The sequence below is a fragment of the Taeniopygia guttata genome, chromosome 3 (assembly GCF_048771995.1).
Source record: "Taeniopygia guttata chromosome 3, bTaeGut7.mat, whole genome shotgun sequence".
Lineage (NCBI taxonomy): Eukaryota > Metazoa > Chordata > Aves > Passeriformes > Estrildidae > Taeniopygia > Taeniopygia guttata.
Genome location: NC_133027.1, coordinates 64,243,614 through 64,268,009, shown reverse-complemented (window position 1 = coordinate 64,268,009; position 24,396 = coordinate 64,243,614). Strand labels below are relative to the sequence as shown.

Here is a 24,396-nt window from a genome sequence, read left to right as displayed (position 1 = left end):
CTGTACCCCAGATTGGACCTGAATATGTTAGTGAAATAGCATGCAGAGCTTGTTTTGGCCTAAAGCTAAATAAAAGACAGACACATTAGAAGGATAGGTACATACATATTCCTTCTCTTTCTGGTGTCGCTCCTCGGCTTCCTTCATCATTTCCTGAGACTGTTCCAACTTGGCATCCACCAGTTTCTGTTGAAGTTCTCTATGCTTAAATATTTTGTCAAGGTGCTGTAAAAAATAATTTCTGCTGAATGTGCAGGTTTAATTATCTACATAGACCTTCATGCTTGTACATGTACAGCTATTTACTGGAACACTTAAAAGACAAAATCATTGCAAAACAAGAAGACACTAAACCTATTGCAATTGCTTAAAAGTTACAGCACTGATAAGAATAAATTGTGTCAGAATTACCATGGGAAGGGAAACTGGTGTACATTACCAATTTTGATTTATTGTAAGAAAAAGAAAAAGCCTTAGCATCTTTGCCAGTTCTATGGTCTACACATACAGTCATCAGTACAATCTAGTATGACTGAAGATCGAAAAATTGCTCATCGATAATAAATATGCTGGGGAACACACTTTTTTTTAGCTGTTAAATGGCCATTGCATCTGAGCCAGAATGTGGATGATGGTGTAGACACATTGCATCTGCAGTATTTGGGAGCATGCACAGCTCATGACATCCTCTGTGTAAATACAAGCCCAGCACATCCCCTTTGTTCTGGACATGCCTGCATAATGGAGGGCCTGGGTGACAGGACATGAGTGGGGATCTGGAGATAAGACCAAGCAAACCAGAGGCCTCCTCTAGCTTGCAAGACGTCTGCCTTCATGGTGACTTTCAGGGGATAAATGTTGCTGATAGCCTTCTTCACTCTTAATTCATTTAGATAAAATTCATAGGAGCAATTATTCTGCATGTGTCCTTCTGGTTTACTTTTTCTTCTCATAGACACCACAAGAGAAGAGTGTACATTTCCTTCATTCAGTATAGGAATTCATACATCATTCAACAGATTTGGAAAAGCAGGTATTGTATCAGTCATTCCAGAGTGTAAAGACAGATAACTTATGTTTTATTCAGTATGATAATGTTGTCTGATTACACTGAGGCTCACAGTAAGTGTATTTAGAAACTATAAAAAGACCCATGGTGATATTTGTTGATGTTTAAAATAAAATTTTAAAAAATGGTAGTTTGGGATTTTACTGGGGGATTTCTTCTGGTGTCAAAATTAAAAAAAAAAAAAAAAGAATCTATTTCGATTCAAAGGGTCTCCTTTATCTGTCATCCTAAATTTATGCTTTGGGAAACAGTCAAATAGTTTACATCAGAGCCCTTCTCAGCAACTTGCTTCTGGGGGCAACAAAATATATTGGTTGTCACCTGCAGAAAAGGCTGTCTAAAGGAAAGGGAGCTGGGATGTACTCAATGGGAGCTTAGTGGGAAGGAGCAAAGGGATGCTGGGGGAGGTCCCCAGGGATTTGGGAGAGCCCCAGCCGTCAGCCAGAGCACCGCTCACCTCTTCCCGCAGCTCGTACTGGTCAATGATGCTCTTCAGCTTCTCCGCCAGCTCCGTGTTCTCCTGGCAGAGCTTCATGTTCCTCTCGCTTTGCTGCTCGATCTGAGCCTGGATTTCACTCAGTGTGCTCTGGAAGTGATTAGTTATTTCTTTTCTCTTCTCATCTTCCTCCCGTGCCCGCTGGATTGTTTCCTCCTGTTGTTAAATGGGAGAGAACACAGTAAGTGAGAGGCATAATAAGCAGTTCCTGAAAAATACTGTTTCAGAGTAGCATAAGGCTTCCCTTTGAAGAATTATACGTGTTTGCATTCCTCTTCGGAGATTTTCTTGCTTTCATCTGCTCCAGCATTAGGCATGATTCTAAATTTACAGAGCAAATTACACAGTGGCCTTGAAGAAATTAGGGAACTAAGAATTTGCATGTATAAAGATGGATGTAGAACAGAGCTTCAGGTCAAAGCAAGCCTGAAGGAGAGGACATACATACTTGTCTTGATTCATGATACTGCATCACAGCTTTTTTTTTTTTTTTAAAGGCATTTAGTGGAAACAGTCAAAAGCTCTTTTATCAAAATTTTCTTTGACTGAATTAAAAAAATCACCTTTTACAATGCCTTGTTTTAAAAAGGAATCTCAAATTCATGGCCTTTGGGATTCAAATTTTTAAGAGAAATCCATAATTTGCTGAAGAATTCCTTCCAATTCCTCAATTTTCCTTCCCTAACTTTTAGCTAGACATGAACATTTGCACTAATTTACTAGTTAGTGAATTCAAGGAAAGCTTTAAAGTTATTTCCCACAGAATCAAAGCAGATATTCAGATTTATTTTTTTCCCTATTGTTGAAGTTCTGATTTAGATTTGTTCATATAAAAGACAATGCAGAAAGAACCTGGATTCACTGCTTTGGATCCAGTAATACAGACAATTTTTATTCCTTCATTTTCTTCCGGGGCAGTGTGCCCTTCTGGGGAATGTAATCCTGATATAGAATTGCTAGACCACTATCTGCTGTAGCTACAAATCAGGCCAGGACCGTGTTAAAAATTCACTCTACAGCATGCAAACTGCATACTCTAATAAGGTTTCAACTAGCATAGTAATTTGCATAAAAATCTCTGCTAACACTGCATATGGATATTTTCTATAAATATATTTGAATAAAACCTTAGCTGACTCTAATAAGGTATAATTTGTATCATGAATGTGACATAGCAGGTGTTGATTCAGGCCCTGCTCATAAAGTAAGGTGAATACCAAATGACCCAATTTCTGCTTAGCATGCAGAACACGAGCCTGATCTAGGACAGCTGCTGTTCAAGGGAGGGCGTGTTTGTGCTTTTGCTGTCCGGGGAACGACAGGGAGGCCAACACCTTGGGTGATGGGAGGAAGGCAATGGGGCCATTAATAATACCCTAGTGCATAGAAATTAATAATACCCTGGTGGACAGAGCCCTGCTGTGCTCTGCAGTTCACACAAGAACCTGTGTGTGTATTCATAAGGAGTAATACAAAGTGTGAACCCAGAAGGACTCTCTCTCCTAATAGGAAGGAAAAATTTCACATGGAACTGTGCAAATGACTTGGGAGTTGGGTCCTGGTTCAGTACCTGGCTTGGAAATTAGACACACAAAAGTTGCGGCAAGATGAAAGAGAAGGTCTTCAAATTTTTTTTTTCTCAGTTGATGAGAATGAATTTGAAACATTTTGCTTGACCAGCAATTGAGCAATTTGTAGATATTTTTTGTTTAAATCCTTTTAGCAGAAGAATGATCTTCCAAAGTAGAGTTAAAAATGCTGCTCAGAAGGTGTTCTAAATTTATTGCTTTACCATTCCCAAAAGGAAACATTTAATTTTCTTTTGAAAGGGCATGTTTACAAACAATGTTATTCTTTTTATTTTTATTTGAAAGTTTTTCCAAATTTGACCTGAATTCCTAGGTAGTTTTGATTGAGTCAGAATTCCATTTTATCTCTAATACACTGTTTAAAAAAACTCCTCATGCCTCTCCATTACATAGGTGCAGCCCTGAGCAGGCAGAAGAGTGCAGGTGCTTCACTTCCAGAAGTCAGAGTGAGAAATTGAACTTGCATGTCTGAAGTCCTCTTTCCATGGCTTCAAAACATCCTTCCTCAAAAACATTTTGTTCTTATAATGCAGGTAGCCTTATAACATATCACTACCATGATTTAAAGTTCTCCAGAGTATTAAGTCCATATGAATATAAACCAAATATGTCACACCAAACAGTTCTGTTACAAGGTGAAACGAGACATCCTGAGACTACCAATCACGCAAATGTAAAAAACCCAACCCTCTGCATGCGTGTTACTCAGAAGATCTTATTTCCTCTTCTTCTGAGGTAGAAAAATGATACAATACAGAGCACAGAGACAATATAGAGATTAATGGTTAAAGACACGGAACCAGCAAGCATTTATTTGCAGGATGCAGGATTTCTCTGAATCTGTTCTGCTTTGGAGAAATATATACTTGAGAAGGATATTTGCTTGGGGATGAGGGCTGGTATGTGTCCTGGGGAGCTCCTCAGAGGCCCTCATTTGTTAAGTCCTTGAGATCTCAGTCACAGATTAAGGGTGGATAGGGGTAAGGGGAACTGGCTGAGCAGTAGAACAACAGTGTGGCTACAACACTGAGCAGAGACCAGCCATAAACTAACTAAAGATAACAAAAGAGAACTATTGTTCTCTTTTCTCTGCCCTTTTCTGAACCTTTGCACTCCATGTTTACCCTTTCAAACATATGTTCTTGTCCTAGTGCAATACTGCTTTTGCTCTCCTGTTTTGCTTCCGAGAGTGTAAGAATGCATTGAGTAAAGCCTTGTTAATATTTATACAGGATACTTTGCAGTTTGGGATTTAGTGCAGGAATATGAGATCATTTGCAAACAGAAGAGTGTGATTGATGCTGGAATTGTTCTTGTGCCTCTCTGGGGCAGTTCCAGAAGACTATTGGTCTGCAGAAGCTGTATCAGCCAAGATGATATGAGTGAGAAATCCTGTTTTCACTGAACTGAGCTCTTCATTCCCAGGCACCACAGTCTGAGCCAATTTGGAGCTGAGCCCATAACTGAAGCTGTTGACTTTTGTGACATTTGTATGAAAGTCATTGCTTAATGCCTGGTGGCAGGAAGGACAAGGGACCCGAGCTGTTCCTGTCGCTACAAGATGCTAAGTAGCTACCAAACTGCCAGATAATTGGCAGAACATGGACTCCGTGCAGAGAAATGAGTTGCTTTTGCTCTTAGCAGAGCTGCTCTCTATTGCAGTGGGAGCACATTCTGCTATTTTGCAAACCTTTATTCTGCTTTTCTTGGAGGGAGAATTAAACATCTATGTTACTGCAAGGAAATAATCAGAAAAGCTGGACTGTACGTAAGTGAGAATTTGAGGCTGGCATCCACTACTAACCAGAAATTTTTCTTCTCTGTGGATTTTCAATGCATCTCTGCATTGCATATTCATCACTACTTGGCTACATGGATCTGCAGTTGATGGGAATTCCACACACCAGATGAGTGAAGATGACATTTACATTACATGATGTGCATATAATGTACCACATGGTAAGTCAGAGGAGGTTTCTGATCTGGGCAGGTCAGCTTTCTCCTTTGCTATTGAAATGACACAAACTCCTAGATTCTATTTTCCACGTTTTGAAACATAATCTAACTGCTAATCCCAAGCACTAAAAATTATTAATCTCTGTCCTGCTAAAACCAAAATAAAAATATTTAAGCATAAGATCTTAAAAATACCATTTGATGGATTTTCTGGTTTTGGGCCCTCTCAGTACAGTCATAAGTGAAAGAAAATTGCACTCATTTAAATAAATAGAACATGAATTTCTAAACATTCACAGATTTCCAGGAGCATAAAGTATAAAGGCAAATATTCCAAGAACTATACTAAAATTCTTAAAGAGACAAAACTGGATAAAGATAATTAGTGACTTTATTACTTTATTTCTCACGCATTCTGCAAGTGTATTTTATCTTACTGTCTTTACTTAATTTTGGGGTTTTTTTCCACACTGATTGCATGGGAATCAGAGGAAAGATAGTATTCTGGGTTTCTTAAAAGGTCTCCAAATTCTTAGAAAGCAGTTATGAAAATTTGAACACTTCGTCCTAATACCAGATCATCTTGGGCATCTTCCCTGGCTCACCCGGCAAAGATACATGATAAAAATAAGAACTGACCCTGAAATATATAGGCTTTTATTTAGAGAACGTATTCACAAAGTAAAGCAGTCCAACAGGTAAAAAGATGTTGAAAAGAGACTTTCCTAACTGTAAAGACGAAATATGTAAGGAAGTATTTATATACAACGAGAATGGAAAAATCGTGCTGTCTAGTAGGAAGATTAATAAGCATAAAGTAGCTGGGAAACTGTAAGAGGAATTCAACAAAATTTGTTCCAAATATCTTTTCCAAATATAATTAGTTTTTCTAAATGCTCCAGTCTTTACTGATTTGTTCCACTGATATGATTTGCTTAGGAATATCAGTTAAGGCTATGCAAAGCACTGTACACTGTATCCTTAATTCACTTTAAAACTGGCTTGTATTTCTTTTGAAAGATTTTACCCACACATGGCCTGGTAAATCACTATGGATCAATATCGAGGAATAGCTATGTCTAATACAAATGACAGGCACAAATTTAATTTTCACTACCAGTTCTGCATGACTATAACTGAGCACAGAGAGATTTGCTTCTAGCTTCTCTATGTGTTAAACTGCTTTTATCTTTCTACTAGGGCACAGTTTGAATGAACATGTGACTATTCCCTCTCCTAGCTGTATTCTTACCAGCACACAGTGAAAGCCAGAGCAAGACCCTGAAGGCCCACTCCTGAGCTGGTGGAAATGAATGAAAATGCATTACCAGTAATAGAGGTTATATCAGGTGGAATTCTTGCTGCTGACAATTCCTGTGTGTAATTCTATACATAACTATATCCCCATAAAGAAAAAGCTTGAACAGATCGAAGCAGAGGCCTTTTGTATACTAATACAATCATCATACCTAACATGTACTCAGGAAAAAAGGATGATCACAACAGAAATATTCTTCTTGAACATACATTTTTCAAGGAGCATAATCATATTATAAATTTCACATTTAAATGGTGTGATGGACCAAGCAATTGGCAGACATGGTGTATGGATCCCAGAATTTTGACACTCCTGAAAATTTTCTCTTTTAACTGATTCTCATAATGAAAACAACTTCCACAAATAATGTTACCATTCTTCCTGTCTTGACATTTGGTGTCTTTAGGCAAATGTCCTGATTGACTGACCCTCATGAATCATTTGAAAAAGTCCAAGTGCTCGAATTACATGAAAACACCCACCAGCCTCCTGTAAGTCCACTGGAGCAAAGCTGGTGTTCCTGTGGTTCTGTCCATGCACGTGCATTTGCATCTGCACTTTGAGGGACATGATCTGTTAGCCCCACTGCTCTCCTCTGCACTGAGCTCCTGAATAATGCAAGGAGGGCTTAGAGCTAATGTGGGCAAACCCAGTGTCCCAAAGTGCTGGGGAATTTCCCAATGAGAAACAAAGGGGTCTTGGTGTAAATGGACCTCAAGATTAGAGCATATATATAATTATCACATATTGCATGTGCAGATGCAGAAGTCCCTTTGATTTGGTACTAGAGGGAGATGGCAAGGTGTCAGCATCATCTTTTCACTCGCTGCTGGGTGCTGTGATAAGGCTCCCACTCACCTTGAGGTTCTTGTTGTGCCTCTGGAGCTCTCGGCACAGGCTCTCGAGCTTGCTGCGAGCAAGGATGGCTCGGCTGTGCTCACTCTGCAGCTGGTCCTTCTCCTTGGTGATCTGAGCCTGTCTCTTCTGTAGATACTTCAGCTTTTTCTGCTCAGCACGATGTTCTTCAAGCTGGGCAAAACAGGGATTAAAACAGGGAAACATTGATTAAAATGAAACAAAGAGGGATAGAAAAGAAAATAAAGTGAGCACTTTTGGTCTGGGGAAATTCTTCACACTTTCTTAACTTCTTAGGAAATCTTTTATATTTACCAGCACTAATGTGATAGGAGAGAGGAACCTGGAGATTCCCAAGCCTGCTTGCTGCAACAGTCCAAAGTGTGCTATAGTGTGGGAGGGTAAATAAAATTTTTAACATTCTTGTCACACCATTTTAGCTCTTCCTTTTTCTGGTTTGAATTTCTTTGAAGGATATCTGTGAGGTTTTTATTTTTTTTCAACATTTGGATCTAGAGCAGTCAGTAGTGCTTTATGTGGTGAGGTTTCTTGAGATCATGAGGTGATACAGTAGTTGCTCATTCTATTTTATTTTTCAGTTTCCAGAAAAAGAAGCAGTTTCCTAAATATCCAGGAACCTGCTGGACAAAACAACAGAAGAGGTGCTGGAAATGAGGAATGCTGTTCATGTGGGGACTTTGTTGCTGATGGAGGAGAATTCTCTTTGAGTAGAGTTTACCAAAATGACACCAAAATGCAGCACCTCCTCTTGCCAGGCTCCTCTGGTTCATAGGACCATGTGAGAGCATCTCTCAGCTGTGTTTCTGAAGGTTCTGTCATCAGTGAGGCTGGGTCATGGTGCATCAGACTTTTTTTGGGCTCTTTGTCTCCATATAATTCATGGAGGAAACACAGACAGTCCCTGATGTTCCCTTGGGAGCCTGATGTTCTGTGGGTGCATGACTCCTGCCTTCCCTAGGAGGCTGGTAGGGAGGGGGGTGTATTTGGAGAGGGCAAAGAGGACCAGCAACATAATTACTATTAGCACAGTCTGGTTATTTCTTTTGGTGCATGCCTATCACTGGATATTTTGAAAAAAAATTTCTGTTCTGTAAATTAATACCCTAACAGTGAGGTCAAAGAAGTCTTTCACCTCCTCACTGTATCACAGATGTGCATACATTGCAAGGTATTTCTGAAGTCAAAATATTTTCTGATTGAAAAACAGTAGCTCATGAATTTAAATATGCGAACCTTAATAATAAGTTGCTGTTAGGACTACGTTATCTAATAATATGGTACCACATGTACTAATTAACCCCAGTATGACTGGGAAAGTCTGTGAGCACTGGGGAATGATGTGCAGCTCAAACAAGATAGTCAACAGCATCATGTTTTACACTTTTATCTGTTTTCTGCAGATGTTCAGTAATTTATGCTTACAGTAGAGAGATCTGTGTATTATTGATCAAATCACAGGTAAGTGTACCACAAAACAATGCTCTCACCAGCTTGGAGTATATTTACAGTCTATGTCCAACTTTTAACATGTGTATTGTCTATTTTTGCTCCTGTGGATCACAATATGGGCTTTTGCATCTAATCAAGCTGCACTAGCTGAAATAATCTTTCTAGTATTGTAGGAAAAGAAATTTCTTTTCTGTAATTAAGGCTGAGATCTTTTTCCTTCATAAGTTTGTTTTTGTCCCCTTTCCCTTTCTGCTGAAAAACATAAAAAGCGTTCTTTTTGCTTCACATTTTGCATGCACAGCCTGTGCTCAGTGGATAATGATTTATCCAAATTTCATGATTCACTCAAACTGTGCTTGAGATAGGGGGCTCAGAATAAAGTTGGTCTTAATCATGATATGAGAAGTCTTCAATGCATTTTTTTGCTTTCCCCCCCCTCCATTAATATTAATTGCACTGGAAACTTATACCTCAAAGTTCTCAGGAATATCTAAGACACGGTCTTACTTTTGCAATGAAAAAGGCACTGGTAAATAGGAATGCCAAAAGCATCCCCAGTGATAAATTTTTAAGAATAATTAATGAAATAGAAGCTAAAATTAACTGCAAATAAAGCAGTTTTGATTTTTGAAAACTGTCCTAGAGAAATAAAAAATCAATTTAGGAAGGAAAAGTTTTATCTTGATCCCACTGTAGACAATGTCAGAGCTTGTCTTTATTTTTTAGCATACTGTTCTTGCACCCAACACTTGTGAGACTCGCAGGACCTCTGAAAATAATTCAGTCATAAACAATTCTGCAACAGCTGTTTGTAAGCAAAAGCTGTTGTACACCACAGTCTGCTTTACTAACCCAAGACAACGGATTTAGTGAATGAGATGTTCTCTGTTGGCGAGTAGCGTGGCAGAGCTCATGCCCAAATTCCCCTCCCGCTTCCCCATCCTCGCTGGTGTGGCTTCTACCTTCACCAGCCCATGCTCTGGCCTGCTGTGTACCCACAGTTGTACAGACTGTGCCAGGGCATGGGCTGGCAGGGCAGTAATCTTGCTGGGTGGCCTCTTCAGCTACAGCCAGCCCCAACACTACTTGAAGTGGGGGAAGCGCTGCCAAGCACCCAGCTCCATCACACGGCTACACCTTCCCCCGAGATGTGCTGAAACAAGTGTTTGTGTCACCACAGGCTCACCAGACCAGGGAGCTGATCTGGCTGGAAAACAACTCAGCAAAAGCAAGACATGACCCGGAGTGTGTGGGAGGGGATGGACAGGAGGGAGCAGGGAGAGCGGTCACAGCTACAGCCAACTGCTGACAAGCCATTAATCACCATACGCCCCTCAGCCGCTTGGAGTGAGCAGGGTAAGGCTGTCTCCAACAAGGTTTTTGTTGTATTTAAGGAATGATTTATTTCAGTGACATTGCACAGTATGTCAGAAACAAGTATTCAGTACTTTTGTTTTAGCACCTTTCTCCTGCATGGGCTACTGGCAATACAGCCCTTGTCTTATACAGTGCTGCAATGCCATCTGAATGTAGTATAGAGTACGTTACAGAGGAAGAAGACCTATTTCAGTTAATCCATGAGCATGAAGTCCCTCTAAGCATGAGATAAACTATGAACAGACTGAACCCAATTTATGAAATCAGATGATTTTACATGAAAAATGGAAAGCAAAATTTCACTTCACATTATGATGAGACATGGACACATCTGTGCATAAAACCAATAAAAAGTCAATGTTCTGCTTTGCGCATTTTTCAGCACTCCACAAAGTGTAAAATGCTGTCATTTGTAAGATTTCCACAGCTTATGGTCATACAGTCCTTTGACTACAAAGGAAAATATCTCTTCATCTGAAAATAACCCACCTTAAGTGTGGAAAGAACAGTCAGGTAGGTGGCATTGTTACAGGAGTGACATTCTGGTGGCAGGGGCTTTGACTCTTCACTTCATTGTGCTGTGGCTTTTCTTATGATTAGTCTCAGTTGTCTATTATCTGCTTCCTAATACAGGAAGTTTTATACTAAATCCTGTATTATTTTCATTTTGATGAAATCATCAATGCATAGTTTAAAACAATACCCACAACAGGAACACGCAAACTACTGCAGGAGGTAAAGGCAGGAGTCTAGACACCAGTCTCCAGTATGGGTCAGTCTGGTAGATTTGCCTTTAAGTACATATTCTGCCTCATCAACTTTCTGACCCTAATCTTATTTTCCTCACTTTTTACTTTTTTTCTCTTTTTTACCCATAATTATCTGACCCATAATTATATGGCAACTGTATTGGGATTCATTTATCAGGACAGACACTAATGGTATGTGAGGTTTGACCATGATGCATGTCATGTACTTTTTATACCTTTTGTGTAGGCAGTTTGTACAGAAAAGAGCCAGCACTGTACTCACCAGCTCAGCATACTTCTTAAACAACAGGTCCAGCTTCTCTTCTGGAGTATTCAGCTTATTCAAACTTTGCATCAGTAGGGTGGCTTCTTTTCCTTGGAAAAAGAGGAAGCAGAGATTTGATGCTAGAGGTAGTTTGTAGTTGATGTGTGTGTGTGTGTGTGTGTGTGTGTGTGTGTGTGTGTACTGTTATGAAATGGATTGTTTAATGCATGGATCTGTAAAAACACAGGGTGAAATGAGGCATTTTGGAAGGAATGGAATAATTTTTGCTACAAATTTCCGAGTTTTTCTTTGCCCCATAAGAACTAGGACTTTTCTCCATTTCAGACCTCAGTAATGTGCTTTTTTTTTTCTAACAAAAGCATTATCTGTGAAATGCTTTTGTCCTGTGAAATCTGATTTTCATTCAATGTTTTTGCAACAAGATTAGGTCAGACACATGGCACATTTGACTGAACTAGGACAGAAAGGGCCTGGACCCCAAAGGCTCAGGAACAGCTCTCTTTTCAAGTGAAAGTGGATCAAGTCTGGTGTATTTGTCTCCTTTGCTGACCAACCCTCACAAAACATCAGGAATATTACGTCAGATATAGAGACTATGGTGTGGCAGTAAACAATCAGAGAGTGGTAGGTGCTGCCAGCCAGGTCTGGGCTATGTGATACTCGTGTAAATCAATTCCCTGGCTTGGTGGAGAAAGCTTGTATTCCAGAGAGAGTCTAATAACTCCCTGGGCGTGCAAAGCTAAATCACTGCACAGCCATTTAGGTATTGCTTCTCCTCTGGTACCTCTTGGTTTTCATTTCAGCCCCAGGTATGAGCTGGAGCTTGAACACTGCTTGTTCATCAAATACAAAGTATCCCTGACAACCCTGGAGATAAGGTTTCCTGTGGTCCCAGGGGCTTGGACATGCTTTTCCAGATGTTCCTCTTTCCTGAGTCTGTGAGATAAAATTTGCTTTCTGCTTTGGGCTGGATATTTTCTACTTATATTCTAGTGCAGTCCAGGAGAATTGTCTCTGGAGAAAATCCTTTATTTCACAGGAAATTCTCTTTAAAGCATCAGTATAAATAAGTGGAAGTGAGCTAAAATAAAATCCTGGTGTGAATTGTCGCAAGGGCAGATGGAGAACTGTGTGTTGGTAGGGTTTTCACTGAGCTTACTGAGGTACCAGTAACAGCACCAAAACCAAGGCAGTAGATATTGAGGAGTTTCCTGCTGGACATTCAAATAAATTTTGAGGAAAAAAATGCATGCTGTGTCCTATGCTTAGTCCATTGTCTGTAAGAATGTCCTGGAATGATTAGTTTACAGGCTTAGTCTGCATTTGGGCTTGGGTTCTCTTGCAAAGGACAGGCTCGAAGATTGGCTGGAGTTAAATGTAGGAATAATTTACATCTATATTAGATTGGCATGCAACTACACTGCTCTCTAGTGGCGGCCTGGCAGAAAGTACATGTATTCAAAAACTTGCTGTGACTTCTTTCTAGCTCAGCTGACAGCCCTACCAGGGCTGAAGTGTTAGAGAACAAATGTATTGGCTTATTTAATATATATTATATGGTGATTCCAGGGGTTTACTAAATGAAAAATAATCTGGTCATAACAATAAATTTATTCTGCAGGTCCCCATGCCAAACAGTAGCACCCTTATTGCTGTTGTGACCAGTGAGTAGTCATATCTGAGCAGACAGGAGAAGAAAACATCCACTAAGGTACAGACAAGAGGTTAGGTTTTCCTTCTTCTAAGTGACTTGGTGCAGTGTGTCATTGGACTGACAGCTTTGGCTAACCAATGTGGGAGGCCCAGTAGTACGTCAGTGTTGTGTGATACAACTTTTTTTTTAAAGAACTAATATCTGATATAGCCTACATGTTGGGTAGTGCCATAAATGATTATTAGTTATAGAAAAGTTGTAATGGTCACTGTAATTTTCAGTGGTAGCTGGAAGTCTCTATCATCCATACCATGAACTTAACATGGTAAAGAGCAAGGACCAGGGAATTCTCACTTGTGTTTGCAGAAGGGCTGCGTGAGTATGTAAATACTTACCTAGTCCCTTCAGGATTTTCTTCTCCAGCTTCTGCTCCTTGTTGCCGCTAGGCTCCTTTGCTTTGGAAGCATCCCCAGGAGCCAGCTTCTCTTTCTCACTCTCTTCATTTCCATCTTCATACTCTGCATCCTCCAAGCTGCCTGGCTCTCCCTTCTCAGGCCTGTTGGTTCCTGCAGCAGTGCTTTCCTTCTCCATCAGGCTCGTGGCAGACCCGTAGGTTTTAATGATGTCCTCCAGCTGCCGGCTCAGCTCCTCTGAGATGTCACACACAGCTGCTTCGGGCCAGGTACCTGGCTGCGCCATGGGGACTGCTGCAGAGGGTGCCAGGCCAGGGGAAGGTTTGTCCCCACTCTGCCCCTGGATGTCCTGCCCAGGTGAGGCAGAAGACTGGTCATTCTCCATGCTTAGTGCAGCCCCTGACAGAAGAACAAACGGAGAGTTAATTTAAAGGCATAGAACTAGCCATATAACGAATTTGCCATCAAGCTGTTCCCAAAGCTTGGCCAGCATGTGAGTGATTTTGTGTGAAATTTGGGATGGCAGCTTATCCATTAGTTCTGGCTTGACAAATATGTCACACTTAGATAAATAACCAAGGTGATTTGCCTGCAAAGAGAAAGGCAAATTATATAATTTCCAAGAGAAAAGCCTACCCAAATCTAACACTTCAAAAAGGAAAACCTCTTATTCCCACTGCCAGAAATGACACATGAAATGACACCCCAGTCACTTATACCATTTTCTTTCTTGAATAAAATATTTGCCAAATGTTTACTTTTCTTGATCTGTTTACCTGCAACACTGTCTTCTGATATGGGCAGCTTCACTTCAGAGCTGCATTAGTTTCATTTCCTGTTTCTCTCCTGTTGACACATCTTAGGTCAATAATCACAAAAAATATTTTAATTAAACTGGTGCACTGAAAATTGCACTGTGCCCTTGAAAAGCCCAGCATGGTGCTTCATCTACAAGTGACGTGGTTTGTACTGTCACAATAACAGCAAAGAATAAGATTAACAGCTATAAACCACCCTTCTCTTGTACTTGCTGCGTGCTGCTGACAGCTTCTTTGACAAAGTACGAACTACAGAATAAATCACAATGAAATAAAACCAACCACACATAACATAGTTTGATTGCCCATGGTGTTCTGTGGGCCAAATTTCAGCTAATTTATTCCCAGTTTGCAAAGGGAGGTTTTTGTTTTCTCAGGTTTTTGAGCAGCTGCACTCAGCCAGGCAAATACAGAGCCCCCAACATATCAGTTTTCCTGCTCTGGTTTACCCAGGACCTGGTAATGAGGTTGCCAGCAAGGGCATCCTGGGCACCAGGAAAGCTCAGAGTAGTGAAGGCCCCTTCCCTCTCAGAGGGAGAGGCTGCTGGCACATCTGTGTTGCCCTCATGAAGTAGTGCAGAGGTGTGGGGTGCACAGCTGGACCTTGATCTGCAGCTAACCCCCACTACTGCTTGACTGCAGACTCTGTGCTCTTTCCAGCCATGAGTCCTTTGTCTTGCTGTTCCAGACTGATTTTTGTTCCTTTCCTTAATAACATGATTTACAATGATGCCAGTGGGGAAGAGGGGAAAAGCTAACGTGGTTGGTTCTTTCCAGCATCTGAAGTGGTTGCTTTCTTATTTTTTAAAAGATTTTGAAAACATGGAGTTAACTGGGAAGCATTTTGTTCCCTGTTCAAACAGGCTGTAACATATGTTTTCTATAGTGTCTAAATTTCTACAGCTTTCAAAACAGTAAACTTGACCAAAGGCATTACATGATAAAGATATGTCATTTACTGTAATAAATGACTCAGTGTTTTTAAATTCTCCCCAGTCAAAGTGATATTTAGAAATGCAGCGATGGCCATCACTAAGGCAACATTTTTGAAGATCTGATTTTCTAGCTATATAACCAGGCTTGCAGATAAGATAGTCAAATGAATGATCATCTCTCAAGCAAATAATTGAAAGCTTTGAGTTGGTTCAGGAAGCGCTTGAAAACAGTTAGCTATAAATCCATGCCCCTGCAGTCCACCCATAGATACAACTTGCCAGCAGAAATGGCTCAGGAATGCATCCGAACCTGGTCTCGCAGACCTGTCACACAATCTTGTCCCATTCTTTCCTCACTCCTTGTGGCATAGTCATTATATCACTGCAAAATGATTGTGAAATTATAGCAATCTGATTTGATATCATATTGAGTTTAATCTACATTAAAAAATTAGATAGTATATGTGCAATTTAAGTAAATAATTCCAGATAGCACAAATTTTAGCCTCCTTTTTGAGATCTGTTTTAACTAGAGGTAATTGACTGCCAACTAATTCAAGGTCAGTAAAAGCATTGTAAAGGCTAAGCTAGACACTCCACAAAATATGTGTTTATCTCTGACATGTTCAGACTAGTATTTACTGTTGCAATCATTAATTTGAGATAATTGGCAGCGGCAATCAATCAGCTAGGAAACCCAGGACTACCAGCTTTTGTTTAGGCAGAATAAAACTCTCAGAAAGTATATTCCAATTCAAAATAGCTATTTTTGTAATATGTTCATCACAGAGCAGGACTGCAAAATGCTCCATTTCCAAATATTAATTTATTTTCTGACTATCTTCCTTTCTTTGTAAGAAAGTATAAGCTGATGTTCTTTCTGTACCCCGACTCTCTCACTTGGCTGCCTCCCAACTTCATCATTCATGTGGTAGCACTCTCTGTCTAAAGGTTTCCTCTTATGTGAATCACAAAGCATGTCTCCAAATACTGTAGGCTTTAAATCAACTGATCAACTGTGGCATTATGTGTCTCAGTAACAAGGGAAAAACATGGGTGAATGAAAGAGCAACTGGATGATTAGAATCAAGGACACAAAATGTTTACAAGCTGGCCTTGCAGGAAATCTTCCCTAACATACATTCCTGGCTAGAAAGGGATTAGTTATAATCAGTCTGAAACCATGGCAATTCACATCTGCTGAGTTTCCACCCACCAGCCCAGAATGCTGAGCAGGCAGGAACCCCAGAAATACACAGCAATGAACTTCTAACCCAAAGGTGCCAACCTGCTGGGTCATATTAGCAGTTGTATTTACACACACAAATAAATATCCTAATGTTTTATTTTGTTCTTCCTCAGGCTAAACCAGAGTTCTGATAACTGCTTTCCAGCACAAACACAATGCCTGTGAAGACTTGTATACTTTGTTTTGCACAACAGCTTCAACAGTGGTGCAGTTTATGTTGAGGGAGTCACAGCATCTGAGAGTTGCCTACTGACAGCCTTTGATGCTGGGAGTTTTTACTGCAGTTGGCCCCAGCTGTCCCTTGTACTCCAGCCTGATTAACCTTGATGTACACAAGGAATTCTCCCTTATCAGGCCATAAAAGACTTTTGGTGCCAATTTCAGCAAGACCCAAAGTGTTTACACTATACTCTATCTTAAACACAGTAATGCCTAAAAATTAGGTGACTGAGTCCAGAAGAGGAATTCCTTGGTTTTTCAGACTTGCCCAATTTTAGACTGGCCACCTCTTCAGTTTTGCAACTCCTACTAGCATTACTGTTGCCTCCAGACACCTGAATTTCTAACACAGCCTTACTCTGTTTTATGGTAAGGGGGAGGACTGGTCAGTCTGACTGAGTCTGAGCATTGCATCTTTTACTTTTTACAATTTTTGTCCTGCATTCCCAAATCCTGGACCTGTTCCACAGCTGCGAGATCAGCTCCTTTCTTGGCCCTGGTGTTTTGGATGGAAACTTGACACTTGTGGTTGCTGCCTACAAATAGTTGCTGTGGTCCTCCTCTCCTTCAGTGGGGAACACTCCCAAGAGCCAGAGGGTGCTGCTGCCTCCCCACTGTCAGAAAGACTCTACTCCATTCTCCTTCCTCCATTAAGAACTTGGGATAACTCAGGACAGAAATGGAACTCTCAGCATAGCTGAGCACACAGCACGGCCACAGCTGCACCCAGAGACAAGAGTAAAAGTGTGCGCCTCAGATCAGTCTGGTTACATGCTGAGTTTGTTTGTCTGCAACTATATCCCTCAATATTTCACATTTACAGCACAATTTGCCTTCACTGTGCTTTGAAAATAGTCAGTATTTCCAAACTAAAAGGTCAGTAGGCAAGGGCCAATGACTGATTTAGCAGAGCTGCAATAGCCATCCCACTGCTGCTGGGAAAACTGCTCCTGTGCTGGGGTGTGCCACTCCACCTCTCACACTGCTGGAAGCTGGCTCTGCTGCCCAGGCACCCTCCTGGCATGATCAAAACACAAGCATCTTCTTAGCTTGTCTTTGAAGACTGTCACAGAGTTTTGTTTAGCTTTTATAAACAGTATGCTTCCCCTTCTTTGTCATGGGATTTGCTTCCTGATTTCTTTCTTGCAGCTTGAACTTCTAGAGGGTTTACAGACTGGTCTATATTTAGCTTTTGCATCCCCATGTATTCAGCAGAAGGACACATGGCACCTGCTCTGAAGCCAGGAGCTATTTTAAGCTCTTCTAAAATTAGTGATGGTATTTAGCACTTTATGCTCAAAGTTCACATACACACACATTTCTCTAAAACAAAGTTTTACATATATTTGCACTAGCCAACACATGCTGATAAAATCTGATTTTTTTGTCTTCATATAACATCAGATTGGTCTGCAGTGACACCTCAAAGGAGCAAACATTAAACTCTGGAATTGCCCCTGCTACTGTAGCTCCGATCATCCTACAGAAAAGTACAAGTGCCTTCTTACAGTCTAGATAGACACTGCCCTGTATGTTACTTTAGAAAGCAGAGATAAAATCAGCTGTATCAGCTACCCACTGCATTTGAAGAGCTTTATGATTTATGTGCAATTTTCTAGTACAAAACTGAACAAAAGTTTGGAGGTTTTGTGGCAGTTTGGCTCAGAACCACACTTGGAGGCTTTTTGAAGCCTCCTGCCTCACCTCTCATGTGGCACCTGAATCTTGACCACTGGTCTGTTGTAACAGACCATGCATGGCCCCTGGTCTCAATTCAATGCAAGCGCAAGTGCTACCAAAGTAATCCTAAATTTCTCTGATCACTCTTAAGACAAGAATTTCTTACTTTCACCAACAGCCTTGGATACCTTCCTGTTTTCCTCAGATGTCACATGGTGCCCTGACTTTCCTAGGGCTGTTCCTAGAAAATGCAGATTGACGCTCCCAAAGGGAAGTACTTACATTAAAGCCCTTGTGCCATGTCACCAAGCAGTGACAGCAAGGAAGGCGTTCATCAGACTTACCGGAGCAAAGAGAAGGTCTGAGCAGAGGAAAAAAGTCAGGCAGAAAGCTCAGACAAGGGCACGGCAGCAACAGGTTCTGTAATCCTGCCACTGAGGAAAGAATGACGGGAAGACCAAGTGAGGAGGGAAGGACAGAATGACACAGGAGGAGCAAACAGTGCAGGGACTGAGTGTGCACTGTGCAGGGACTGTCTCTGATAGGCGCAGGGGACGCTGCCTGCTGGCTGGCAGCATGAGCCAGCTATGTTGGCTATTCCCCGCTCTGACAGAGATAGCATGAGAGATTAGAGACTTGGACCCTCAGAAAGAGAAAATAAAGGAAGGATACTTACACAGCTGCTGCCCTTCAAATTTAAGTCTTAATCCCTCAATGACTTGAGGGGTTGTGCTGTGTGAAATTTGTCTGTATTGACAATGGATTGGTCGAACTTGGTTGAATTTTTCAGTGTCTACCACAAAGACTGGGATGGATTTCCATAATGTGAACTCCCAGCTGTGACTGCCCTTTGCAGTCTTGGATTTGGGCAGGATTTGTTAAAAACAAACTGATTCCTAATCATAGACTCACTGGCTAGAAGAGACCACAGGACATCTTTAGTTTAAGCTCTTGCTTGAGGGAAGCTCAGCTGTGATCTCAGACTAGGTCTCTCAGGGCTTTAAATTAGTCTTTAAAACCTTTGTGGATGGAGACTGCATGATCTCCCTGGGAAGCCTCTTATCTGGCTTGACAGTCATGGCACTGAAAAAGTTTCTCTTTCTGCCTAGCCTTAACTTCTCTTGTTCCTGCTTGTGCCTATTGCCTCTTGTCTTCCTGCTTTACACTCCTATAAAGACCCTATCTCTATTTTCTTCATAATCTCCTCCAAAGCTGTCCCTTTTCCAGGCTGAATATCCAGCCTCTCCTCACAGGACAAGTGCTCCAGCGCCAGCAACCATGGTGGTCCTCTGTTGACCAACTTTTCCATCCAGTGATGCTAAAAGTGGTGAGTGGTGTAGCTGCCCCCGATCCCAGCAGCTCCCAAACAAAAATTGCAGCCAAGATAACCTTCTGACCTACTTTCTGCATGTGACCATGCTGGTTCATGTTGGCCCAAAGTTGTTGATACAAACATGCACAGTGCTCCCCAGGGACCTCAGCTGCACGCTACTTATGCGGCAACCAGCATTTCCCTCTTCTGTGACCCACAAGCCACTCAAGCACCATCTTGAGACGCCATATCACCTAAGCACCATCTGCTACCCACTCCCTAGAAGGAGATGTAGGTCAGTTTAATGCACAGATATGCAAACAGTGGAGAAACGATAGGCTGGTACTGGAAGTGGGAGCCAGGGCTATGAGAAGAAAGATGGGACTTGGTCTCCAGTGAAAAACAAAGAGGCCCAGAGCAAGGGGTGGCAAAGCAAATTTATACTATAATGGTTTGGAGTAAGCTTCAGACTAATCCATGACAACAGAAGAGCCAGAAATGCTTTGTGCCTGATTTACAAGGGATGTCAGAGAAAGCAGTACTGGGCAGCTCAATATCAAGAAGTACCAGCTCAGAAATAGTCTGTATGTTAGCAGCATCTCAGATTTTTACTGGAGAGGACTAAAGGTCTTGCTATATTTGTGGAGATGGTGGGGCAAAAAGGTCACACTTGAGGTGGTTTCTCATTAGTCTTATTTCTTTACTTGGAAGAGGTAGCTCCTATAATTTGGGGATGCGTGGGCATTGTGGCTTCAGGAAAAATCGGTTCTTCCAATTTTCTTCAGACACTGGTAGTGCCTTGGTAGTATTCCTAAGGAAGTCACTGATTTAGGGGTAATGAAAAGGAGTGAACTTGCAAGGTCTGGGGCTTCTGTAGAAAATCTTTTGGAGAGGGTTGGAAGCTGGCTGGATGTGTTTTGAGAGAAGATAAAACTCTGGCGATGTTTGTGATAGGGCAGTGTGAGAGATCAGAATACCAGTGAAGATAAGAGTGTTTGTATGGGCTCCTTGTGCTCCTCTTGATTTGACTGAAAAATTCTCCTGTTCCAGTCCCTGTTCACTTTTGAAATAAAATCAGGTCTGAGATCAAAATGCACAACTGAGCTACCAAGGAGCTAAGTAACAGCTGAGCTGCAGAAACTTACTCTGGCATATCTTCACTCCTTGGCAAACACAAGGAAAGACGGATTCAGCTTTGCTCTCTTTCACTGGGGTTAAAGCTATTATGTGTCAGCTCGTTTCTGTAACAGCCTGCCTTCATGTATGGGAACCCTTATCACAGCTCAAATGAAATGATGGGATTCACTGGGTACTGGGATCTTGGTCATGTCCCTGAGACATCAGAGTGCACTGATAATGGGAAATGAGTTGTGGTCATCATTATAACAAACAGCTACAAGTAGTACAAAGTCATGTATTCTGAGTTGTTCCTAAATATGCAAGTAAATAAAGCAGTCTGTGGTAGAGTCAGGAAATAGAAAAGCACAGATAAAATCAGTATTACTAAGTTTGTGGGGAGTATGTGGGTGTAGCTTCAGAAGATTAAAAGAGATCTGCTGGATTTTGGGCTGTGAATTGAAATAACTGTCTTTGGAATGGAAAGGGAAACTCAGAAGAAATTTAGATGAGTGTGTTGAAACTGCCATGCAGGCAGTTTACATGCTGAGGACAGCCAACTGACTGGCACTTAGACTCTGCATGCTGGGATGGTTACATCTGGCAAGCTCAGGAGAGAGTGGACTGAGAGTGCTTTCTGTGAAGCCTGCACTATGTCTGAGGTTTTAGCGTTTGCAAAGTTTTAGGCATTTCATATTCCTGTTTTGGGGAAGAGAAAGAAATCATTCCCTAATACATGAGAAAGAGGAGAAATGTATCTTCCTCACATTAAAGCTAGATGACTCCTTGAGAATTTGCAGGAACAAAACCAAGTTTATTTTACAGGTGTGTTCAGTTATGAGCTGGATTGCATATCAATAACCTATGCTCTCTTTGTTGGCAAAGAGAGTGGCATTTCCATGGAGGCCATAGGGAATATCACAAGCAAACTGTCTATTTCTGGATTAAACATAATCATCATCAGCATAAATCTATTGAAGGATAGACTTCTCAAGGGAGGAAAAAATTTTTTACCTGTATTTGTCATTTGCTCTATATAATATTGAATGTGTTCAGCCTTACCAAATGGAAGGACAGGCTCATCATTAAGTCAATGCTATTGAAGCTTTTTGGTTTCCTTCCTATCTTCCTCTGACATACCTCTTCTCTTCTTTGCCTAGGCCATTTTCCACAGCTGCAACATTCAGCTCTCATCTTCTCCTTCCTCTCCCCACTTCCTCCAGCACTAATGTTGCTTTTGGGAGTTTTGTGTGTTTTTTCTGTGTCCCATGGGATAGTTTAGGTGAAAAACTGATGTTCATGTTTAGAGTCTCTCTCTCAATTGCTCAAGGGCTTTAAAAAATGCCAACACTGAAGGCAATACTATGTTGGATAAAACCACTTGAAAAAGTTTTGAGGGTTTCTTTTTCACCACAAGCAATGGCAAGCCTTAGCTGTTCTTCTGCCTAAATGAACACTTAGTTTCTGCAGAAGCCCTAATTTCCCCTGGGAGCCAGTCTTTTGGCAGAAGGCAAAGAGGCTGAAGAGGTTTTCTTGCCTTCTGCACTGGCAAGGAAAGGGCTGTCTGCATCCCTCTGCAACTTGTAGCTGCTCTGCTCCATGACCCTGCTAGCCAGCAGCAGAAGGAAATTTGGAGACTAGCATTCCCAGTCCTGTCACACACAGGGATGCAGATGTCAGTGGACTAGCATGGTCTGCCACTTCAGTGCCAGTTCTGTATCAATGAGAGCATAATTTTTTTTATTCTTGTGCAGGAACTTCTCTAAGAATCTGAATGAGTTTTTCATGGCTTTCCTCCTGAAGAGTTTTTGGTTTATTTTTTGACAGATACACATTTTTCAAATTACAGTGTGCAGAGATAGAACCACGTGCTGTAATATCACTATTTCAGTCAATTATAACAATAAACATCATTAGAAGGCCAAACACATCCTGCTGCATCAAAAGCAGCATGGCCAGCAGGTGATTCTCCTCCTCTATTCTGCCCTTGCGAGACCTCACCAGCTCAGCACAAATAAGGTGTGGACCTGTTGGAGCAAGGCCAGAGCAGGGCCACAAAAATGTGGGAGGACTTCTCCTATGAAACAACCCCCTCCTGGGCTTGTTCAGCTTGGAGAAGGGAAGATCTGGGGAAACCTTATAGCAACCTTCCAGTACTTAAAGGGAGCTTATAAATGAGAAAGTGTGATTTTTTTACATGGACAGATAGTGATAGGACAAGGGGCAATTTTTTTAAACTGAGAGATGGTAGATTTAGATAATATATGAGGAGGAAATTCTTTACTGTGAGGTTGGTGAGGCATTGGAACAGGTTGCCCAGAGAAATTGTAAATGCCTCATTCCTGGAAGTGCTCAAGGCCAGTTTGGATGGGGTTTTCAGCAACCTAGTGTAGTGGAAGGTGTCCCTGCCTGTGCCAGGGTGGTGGAACTAGATGGTCCCTTCCAACCTGAACCATTCTATGATTCTGTGATTCTATGAAATAGCATTGATCTGTTCTGTTCAAATATCACCATAATATACTTATGTCATTACATAATAAGATAATATACTTATAACATGATAATATACAGTAACAAGCAGGTATACAAAATATATAATGAAAGTATAGTGTGGATGAAGAATTTAGAAATGCCTATAAACATAAAATATAATTTGAATGTAGAAAGAGCCCTCATAATGGATCTTGAGACACAGAAGCACAGCGACATGTGAAGAGTGGTCTAGAAGTCGGAAAGCTGCTGAGTTTGGCAGTGTCTCTCTGCCATTGGCACCTACAATTAAACCAGTATAAGGAGCCTCCTATGATTTTCCAATTAAAAGTTTGTCAAGACCAATCTCCACTGGGTTTAATTTACTTGGATAGAAACGTTGTAAACACCAGGACCAGTAGGATATTTTCCATGGTGGTCTCTTGGGAATAATTTATCTTCTGTTTAGTCCTGTGTTAATGTGAAAAAAAAAGTGGGGGGGGGGAATAATATATTTGCATTCCACACTATATCAATTTTCTACAGATTTCCTAGCTCCACATCAATCACAAAAAGGTTGGAAGGTTGTGATTTGCCTTCTAATAAGATTTTATGGCCTGAAGAGTTTGTCATATACCTAATGTATGCCACGTTTTTTTCTTCCAGAGCTCAAAGATCCTGGCTACCAATGGCACTTAATAACGCAGCCAAATTAACTGACACAGAAAACCCCAATAGGCAACAGACTCAACTATTTTAAGCAAATAATTTAATTCTTAATCTACATCACTAAGAATATAATTTCTGCAGTGTAGCAAGGAAACCACTCTAAGAATCTGGAGGGAATCCCCATGGTCTGCTACTGAACAGTTTTTGATTTATTCTTGGAAGGATTCAAGTCTTTTGAAACTTTAAGAGCTAGCAAAATCAATTATCAGGGTTTCAATTTTCTCCGGGCAATTTCCACCACTTCAGCTTGCCCAAGAGACAGACTCTACATAAATACATTATGCTGTGTGCTACTTGGAGAATTTGGCAGAGTCGAGGATAGCTCCACTTGAAAAATCACACAAAAGGTAAAGAAAACCCTCAGGTGAGGCATATGGTGACACCTGAATGCATATCAGCAGTTTGAAAATAACTCTTCTCCATATATAAAGGGAAAGAGCAGTATTAGCTGTTTCTAGTTATTCTGGTACTGCTGTTTTACATCATTATAAGTGAGTAAAAATCTAGCATGAAACTTCAAAAAGGTACTGAATCCTGAAACAATCTATTTTTGTCATGTAATTTCATTTTAAAATGATACTCCTCCAGCTTGAAATCATTTTCTCTCAACACACGATGGGAACAGAATTGGGCCAAG

General features: G+C 41.0%; 1 protein-coding gene and 1 long non-coding RNA gene across 2 annotated transcripts in view; one reads left to right on the top strand and one right to left on the bottom strand.

Annotated features, from left to right (window-relative positions):
• The window catches only part of TXLNB (taxilin beta), a 35,715-nt gene extending 17,065 nt beyond the window's left edge, over positions 1–18,650 (bottom strand). Inside the window, exons 1-6 of the mRNA XM_030268110.4 lie at positions 18,478–18,650; positions 13,215–13,631; positions 11,163–11,254; positions 7,287–7,457; positions 1,527–1,721; positions 106–225 (exon numbers count right to left, since the gene is read on the bottom strand). Coding sequence (XP_030123970.2) covers positions 106–225; positions 1,527–1,721; positions 7,287–7,457; positions 11,163–11,254; positions 13,215–13,617 — 981 coding nt within the window. The 5' untranslated portion in view covers positions 13,618–13,631; positions 18,478–18,650. The remainder of the gene's footprint in view (positions 1–105; positions 226–1,526; positions 1,722–7,286; positions 7,458–11,162; positions 11,255–13,214; positions 13,632–18,477) is intronic.
• Positions 1,717–9,150, top strand: LOC140683724 (uncharacterized). The gene is made up of 2 exons (XR_012055087.1): positions 1,717–5,113; positions 7,883–9,150. It is a non-coding gene; the product is annotated as an uncharacterized lncRNA (long non-coding RNA).
• Positions 18,651–24,396: the final 5,746 nt, after the last annotated feature.